The following is a 7881-nucleotide window of genomic DNA, read 5'->3' on the forward strand; positions in this document are numbered from 1 at the left end:
ACTGGCCGGGTACCCTGGCTGGGAGGGAAACAGTCAAATATATAGTTTTGGGAGATGATATTTTTTTCCTTGTAAATCATCTCTCTATTATGCACTATATTATGTTTTCTTTGTATTATATGATTTGTAAAACATTTGAGTGTATTCCTCTTAGTGGGGACCTGTGCTTGTGCCTGGCTGAGACTTGTAGGTGATCTCAAACTAAGTACTTTGACGGTGTGCTCTTGGAATCTACATCTGTTTCCAATTTGAACCAAACCCCCTTTGTTTTACCTTTCTTGAGTACTTTAATTGTAATTCTAGTACTTTTTACTATCCCATTTTCTTCCTTTTCACTGGCGCTGATATGACCTAAATGTGTTGCAAGCGCCGTAAAACACTTAAAAACAAAAACAAAAAAAACAAATGATCCCCAGTCAAGAGATGCTGATTTTTCTCTTTTCTTTTTCTAACTTAATACTCTTCAACAGTCGTAACGTCACTTCCTTCCTTATGGCGCATGGTAACTTAGTAACACTGGGTCTAAACTATCGGAACAATGGCGGACGCCCATATGAAATATTTCTCCAGCGAGCATAAAGAGTATCCAGAGGAAAAAAAAACACATACATTTGATCATGTTTTGACTTTTACACATTCTGATCACAAGACATATGAAAAGTTCTAGCCAGCATGAAAAATAAAAAGTAATGATTTTCTTTGTTTAGAACCAAGATGGCCACCGTTGCCGGGCGGCGTGACATCAGACTATTGAATCGTATTTGTCTGGTACTGTTTCCTACACACTTTTTCAGGTCTGGTGCTTCTAAAGGGTCCAAAAGATTGCTTGAGAGTGTCAACTCATTTCTATCTGGATATAACATTTTTTAAAAACTTGAGCTTTTATATAGTGCAATATCCACTAAATGTGCTCAGAGCCCATTACAAAGGGTACCTGATCGTAGCCATCGTTATGTTATAGCCTGACACTGAAATCCAAAAGGACTGGCAGTTTGACGTCATTATTTGGTTTTTGAACCGCCTAGTGAGTTGTCGTTAGTAGAGCTCATCGAAACGAGTTATTTCATTGGTTGAACTATTGAATACAACTCACGATTTGTTTTCTTTTGTGGCAAAAGACTGGCATTTTGACGTCATTTTTTGGTCAGTGTCAGGCCATAACTTTACGAATGCCACGACGTAACATGTAGAACGAGACATGACACCTGTTAGGCGATATTACATTTTTTTTTCCAACAGAGGCAGGCTGTTAATGGCCAGGTACTCATTTTACACATGAGTACAATGAGGGAATGTGAGTAAAGAGCCTTTTCCAAGGACTCAACTATGCGTTGAGTGAGGCTTGAACCCACGATCCTCCGATCAAAAAAGCGAGTATCATACCACTAGACCACATAGCTGCACTGGGGCAGGTTTTGAAAGTCGTCTCCTCAATTTGTCTTCAGTATTGGAAGTTGTAACAATATGGATTGCTGGTTGGGGTTCCCGACCTCCCATAGTACTGTCATCTGCATTTTTTTGCGGCTGCAAATGGCAATTTGCGGCCGCAAATATCAGGGCGATCCGCAAATTTTGGCAAATTTCCCAAAATTGGCAAATCGTGGCAAATTTTGGGAAAATTGGCAAATCGTGTGGCAAATTCTGGGGAAAAAAAGAAGCGAAAACAAAATAACGAAAAAAAAAGTGCGAAACTTGAGAAATGTTGCAGCTTTGTCTGGGCCCACAGAAGTCTGTGCCTGGGCCCAAACCAAGGGAAGCTACTCTCTACGGATAATGATCCTTTAAAATCTTTGTAACAACGCAATTCACAGTCATTTCATTTCTCAAGTCAAATAAATGTTAATAAATTGTCTTTTATATATATATATTTCTGTATCGCGTGTTAATTTTTACTGAAACGCTTAGTTCTCTCGGCAATTTTTTTGACAAATTTTGGTCTTTTTGGCAAATTTTTGTTTTAGGTCCCAATTTGGCAAAAAATGCAGATGACAGATAGTGGCTTGCTGTGTCTTCTATACCCCTATACCTGTTTTTAGGTATCCCAAACTACTGCTGTTTACAGGTGAATGTTTCTTCACAAATCATCACAAATGAGGTCTCTGAACAGTCTCTCTTGGTCTTGAATTTAAGATAGTGGTAAGAAAATTTATACCATTAAAATCTGCAGCCTTTGAAAATTACAATTGCAAAAATTGGGCCTGTTGGCATTTTTCAGTGCAAAGCGCCATCTATGTAAACAAAGCCTATTTTTTTTCCATAACCAAGACTTAATTTTCTTCACAAATCAAAAAATGAAACAAAAAACTCTTAACTTTTTTATTTATTTTCTGATTTTGATAAATAAAGTGTTATTTCCATGGTTTGGGATCTCACATGTGGCTTTGTAATTTAATTTTTGATTCTTGTATAATGAAATTTTAGTTTGGGATACCTACTCTTTTCCAATTGCTTTCTGTCTTTGTCTTGGAATGAGATTACATAGTTTTGTCCCGACCTTGGCTGGGACTGGGAGGGAAACAGTCGAATGAATGTATCGTCTTGTTATAGTTTTGGGAGATGATATTTTTTTTCATTGTAAATCATCTCTCTGTTATGTACGAGTTGTTTTTTTTAATTTTTTTTTTTTTTTACATTTGATTTGTAAACATTTGAGTATATTCCTCTTAGTGGAATCTTGTGCTGGTGTCTGGGCGAGACTTTTAGGTGATCTTAAACTTAGTACACCGACAGTATGCTCTTGGAATCTTACATGAGTTCCCTTATTTGAACCATTCCTCTTTGTCTTACATTTCCTCAGTCCTTTTACTTTTCGTGTACATCAAGAATGTTTTTTTACTTTCCATTTTTTTTTCGTTTCACTGGCGCTGATTGACCTAATTGTGTTGCAAGCGCCGTAAAAACATTAAAAACGCAAACATTATGGATTGGATTTAATTGATGGATTGTGTGTGTGTGTGTGGGTGGGGGGGGGGGGGGGGGGGGCAGGAACACAAAGAAAAATATATAGTTACAAGCAGACCTGCCACAGACAACTAACCATCAAAATTACCTTAAACTTTCGTGTGTGTGTGGGTGGGGGGGGGGGGGGGGGGGGGGGGGGGGGGGGGGGGGGGGGAAGGATCCGAATATCAAGAAAAAATTCTGTATCATCCTATTTAATTGTATGGATGCCATCACGCGTCACTTGTTGACATTTAAATCAGAAATTGGTATGTAGTAGCACTGCATCAATTCTAAAGCATTTTAAACTCACGGTTTGGAAAAAAAAATAGGGCAACATTTTAGTAGGTTGATATAGATTTTTCCCCATGATATTCGGATCCCTCTCCCTTTCCCTTCAAGAAATAAACCTATTTTTGTTTGTTATTTGTTTCTGCTGCAAGTCTCCTTACTTGTAACTATGTCTTTTCATTTGACTTCTTTTTTTTCCACACTAACTTTGATTCCATCCAACCTATACTGTTACTGTTACAGCTTCAATACTGAAATACTTTATTACCTACGTCTTTCACTACTCTAGGAGCATACATTGGCCATCAACCTGTAAAATGAGTACCTGGGAGTTAACAGCGTTGTCTCTCTCTCTCTCTGAAAAAAAATTTGTATTATCGCCTAACAGGCGTCATGTTTCGTTCTTTATGTTACGTATTGCTGTTGGTCAGGGACCCTTTGTAAAGCGCGTTGACTTTGAGCACGCGTAGTGGATATTGTGCTATATAAAAGCTCAATTTTTTTTTAACCTGAAGATAGAGGCAACATAATTTGTGTGATGTGAGATGGTTTCAGGTCACGGCTCTGTGCTGGATCAAAAGTGTTGAAGCGTGCAGACACTGATATCTAAATCTCTCTGTTCTTTACAATAATTGTGTTCCACCATAATAATATTTTCTGAGCTCCTATAATATTATTATAGTATAATCGGATTTTCCCCATAATTAAAGGGGTATTTAAACTTCACTTCTCAGAAGCTGAAGTTTGAAGGACTTAATGGCTGGTCTGGGTGGGTTTCCTGGCCTCCCATAGTGGGCAGGGAAGTACTTACTTTGTTTTCTATCCTCCTATATTTGTTTTCCAATTGCTTTCTGTCTTTGTCTTGGAATGAGATTACTTAGTTTCGTTCTGAATGTATTGTTATTGTTTTGGGAGATGATATTCTTTTCCTTGTAAATCATCTCTATGTTATGTAATTTTTTTGTTTGTTTCTGTTTTGAAGATATGATTTGTAAACATTTGAGTGTGTACCTCTTAGTGGGGACCTGTGCTTGTGTCAGGATGAGACTTTTTATCATCATCATCATCATTGCCTTTTTCACCCTGGGTCAGGGTATAGGCCACAGATAAACAGTTTCCATCTTTCTCTATCCTGAGCTAACTTTTTTTTTTATCTCATCCACGTCTTACAACTTCTTTTACGTGATCTCAAACCATGCACAATGATAGTATGCTCTTGGAATCTACATCTGTTACCTTTTTTGTGTCATTTCCCTTTGTCTTACGTTTTTTGTGCGCATTTAATTGTAAATCTATAACTTTTTTACTGTCCCATTTTCTTCCTTTTTACTGGCGCTGAAATGACCTAAATGTGTCGCATGCGCCGTAAAACCCGTTAAAAATAAACACACAATTAATGGCTGGTCAAAACAACTCTTTATTTTGGTACAATATTCAATTTTACAACAACCACAACAACGAAAATCTTGTAGTGACCACATATTTACCCTGAGACAAATCCTGGAGCAATATCCGAGCAAAAGGCAAACCAGGCTTTCGGCATGCTGAAAAACTTTTGGAAATCAAAGCAAATAATGAGAAAGACAAAGCTGAAAATATACAAGAGCAATGTTTTAAGTGTACTGTATTATGGAAGTGAAAGCTGGAAAATGACATCCTCCTTAATACAGAAACTAGAAGCCTTTCAGAACAAGTGTTTAAAAAGAATTTTTAATTTATTTTGGCCTACAAAAATAAGAACAGTGGATCTATTAAAGAAAGCTGACTGCACTAGCATTGATAGCCAAATAAAAAGAAGAAGATGGCGTTGGCTGGGTCATGTGGCCAGAATGGAAAAAGGGTCACTTCCCAAGACAGCCTTGTACTGGACAGCAGATGGGAAGAAAAAGCGGAGAAGACCCAAAGAAACCTGGCGAAGGACCATGGAGAAAGAATTAAAGGAAGCAGGCATGTCCTGGAATACAGCCACCGCAAAAGCAGCTGATCACAAAAAATGGAGATGTCTGGTGGATGCCCTATGTGCCTCAAGGCCCGAAGAGGATTAAGTAGTAAGTAATTGTTATTCTTGATTTCCTTTTATTTATTTATCCTTCCTTCTCTCTTTCTCTATCCAGGCTAGGCTGAGTGCATCGGTCTGATCTGCAAGTTAACATATCAACGAGTTCTCTCTGTCTTCCGAAATCACTAATGTATACAAACCACCGAATCTTAACTGGGACTCTTACCCTAAAGACAAAGTAAATCACCCATCCATAATCATGGGAGACTTTAACAGCCACCATTCAGAATGGGGTTACAACAAAAATGACACTCCAGGGAATGAGATCTCACAATGGGCAAGCCTTAATGACCTAACACACATTTACAACCTCAAATACAAAGGAACTTCAAGATCGGCCCGTTGGTGCAAAGACTATACTCCAGACCTCGTGTTTGTAACAAAAGACCCAAATGGAAATTCGCCGAAGTTAACTAGGGAAATTCTGGGAGATTTTCCTCACAGTCAACATCGTCCAGTCCTTGTTAGAACTGGAATCCAAATCCCAATCATGAATACCCTGCCCAATCCTAGGTGGAATTTCCGAAAAGCAAACTGGAAAGCTTTCGCTGATTAAATTGACAAAACCTGCAAAAGGATCTCCCCCCCCCCCCCCAAAAAAAATTTTTTTTGTATCATCCTATTTAATTGTATGGATGCCATCACGCGTCACTTGTTGACATTTAAATCAGAAATTGGTATGTAGTAGCACTGCATCAATTCTAAAGCATTTTAAAGTCACGGTTTAGGTAGGTTGATATAGATTTTTCTTCATGATATTCGGACCCCCCCCCCACCTTTCCCTTCAAGAAATAAACATATTTTTGTTTGTTATTTGTTTCTGCTGCAAGTCTCCTTACTTGTAACTATGTCTTTTCATTTGACTTCTTTTTTTTCCACACTAACTTTGATTCCATCCAACCTATACTGTTACTGTTACAGCTTCAATACTGAAATACTTTATTACCTACGCCTTTCACAACTCTAGGAGCATACATTGGCCATCAGCCTGTAAAATGAGTACCTGGGCGTTAACAGCGTTGTCTCTCTCCTTGAAGGGAAAGGTGGGCAGCAACAGCAAAACCAACAATGTTACAGTCAAGAATGGCGGCAGCAGAAACAACAACACCAATAAACCCAGAAACTCTAAAATCATTACAAGCAGCGTGCAGACACTGATATCTAAATCTCTCTGTTCTTTACAATAATTGTGTTCCACCATAATAATATTTTCTGAGCTCCTATAATATTATTATAGTATAATCGGATTTTCCCCATAATTAAAGGGGTATTTAAACTTCACTTCTCAGAAGCTGAAGTTTGAATGACTTAATGGCTGGTCTGGGTGGGTTTCCTGGCCTCCCATAATGGGCAGGGAAGTACTTACTTTGTCTTCTATCCCCCTATATCTGTTTTCCTATTGCTTTCTGTCTTTGTCTTGGAATAAGATTACTAAGTTTCGTTCTGAATGTATTGTTATCGTTTTGGGAGATGATATTCTTTTCCTTGTAAATCATCTCTATGTTATGTAATTTTGTTTGTTTGTTTTTGTTTTGAACATATGATTTGTAATCAATTGAGTGTGTACCTCTTAGTGGGGACCTGTGCTTGTGTCAGGATGAGACTTTTTATCATCATCATCATTGCCTTTTTCACCCTGGGTCAGGGTATAGGCCACAGATAAACAGTTTCCATCTTTCTCTATCCTGAGCTAACTTTTTTTTTATCTCATCCACGTCTTACAACTTCTTTTACGTGATCTCAAACCATGCACAATGATAGTATGCTCTTGGAATCTACATCTGTTACCTTTTTGTGCCATTTCCCTTTGTCTTACGTTTCTTGTGCGCATTTAATTGTAAATTTATAACATTTTTACTATCCCATTTTCTTCCTTTTTACTGGCGCTGAAATGACCTAAATGTGACGTAAAACCCTTAAAAAATAAATACACAATTAATAACTGGTCAAAACAACTCTTTATTTTGGTACAATATTCAATTTTACAACAACCACAACAACGAAAAAAAATTTTCGAGGCCAATCATTTAGATAAAAAATAAACGTATCTAAAACGGATCTCTTTTCTGAGGGGGGGGGGGGGGGGGGGATACACGGTAGTGTGTTTAGAATTCCAAAGTCATAAATTTTTTTTCAGGAGATGAATGGGGACGACACACACGTGGTCTGTGGCGAATAGAAATCCGATTTTGACACCTATAGGTGTGATGAAAAAAAATATCTAAATTCATTCAAATTTTTGGGGTGCTAAATGGAGGGGGGATTCCCCCGTATATTGTGGGTCGCATAAAAATATTCAAAGTCATATTTTATTTCAAGAGCTGAAAGGAGACGAGACAATGGGGACACTTACGGTGTGTGAAAGTGTTAAAATAAATAAAATAAACCAAAGTCATATTAAACTTGAGGATTAAATTGGCCCATGCTTGTACAGAGACGTAAAAAGATATTGGCCACAGAATGACCAAAATTTAAATGTTTGGCAGTGTTTAGAAACGTACCCTTTGACATGAAAATGCTGGGAAAGAGTGTAACTAAATCTTCAAAATGAACAATTTATGTAAATAAGATCTTCAGCGTCAGATCCTGCA

General features: G+C 37.7%; 1 protein-coding gene across 1 annotated transcript; it reads left to right on the forward strand.

Moving 5' to 3' along the window:
• The first annotated feature begins 5489 nt into the window (after window positions 1-5489).
• Window positions 5490-5846, forward strand: LOC144956332 (uncharacterized). Its single transcript, XM_078886828.1, has one exon. The coding sequence runs from the start codon at window positions 5490-5492 to the stop codon at window positions 5844-5846; it is 357 nt and encodes a 118-aa protein (XP_078742954.1).
• Window positions 5847-7881: the final 2035 nt, after the last annotated feature.

Source organism: Berghia stephanieae, chromosome 11, assembly GCF_034508935.2.
Source record: "Berghia stephanieae isolate SIO BIC M18660-M18661 chromosome 11, UCSD_Bste_1.3, whole genome shotgun sequence".
Classification (NCBI taxonomy): domain Eukaryota; kingdom Metazoa; phylum Mollusca; class Gastropoda; order Nudibranchia; family Aeolidiidae; genus Berghia; species Berghia stephanieae.

Bases quoted from the DNA above. Each gene is read 5' to 3' on its own strand.
- LOC144956332 (XM_078886828.1), top strand. From the start codon at position 5,490: ATGGGAGACTTTAACAGCCACCATTCAGAATGGGGTTACAACAAAAAT.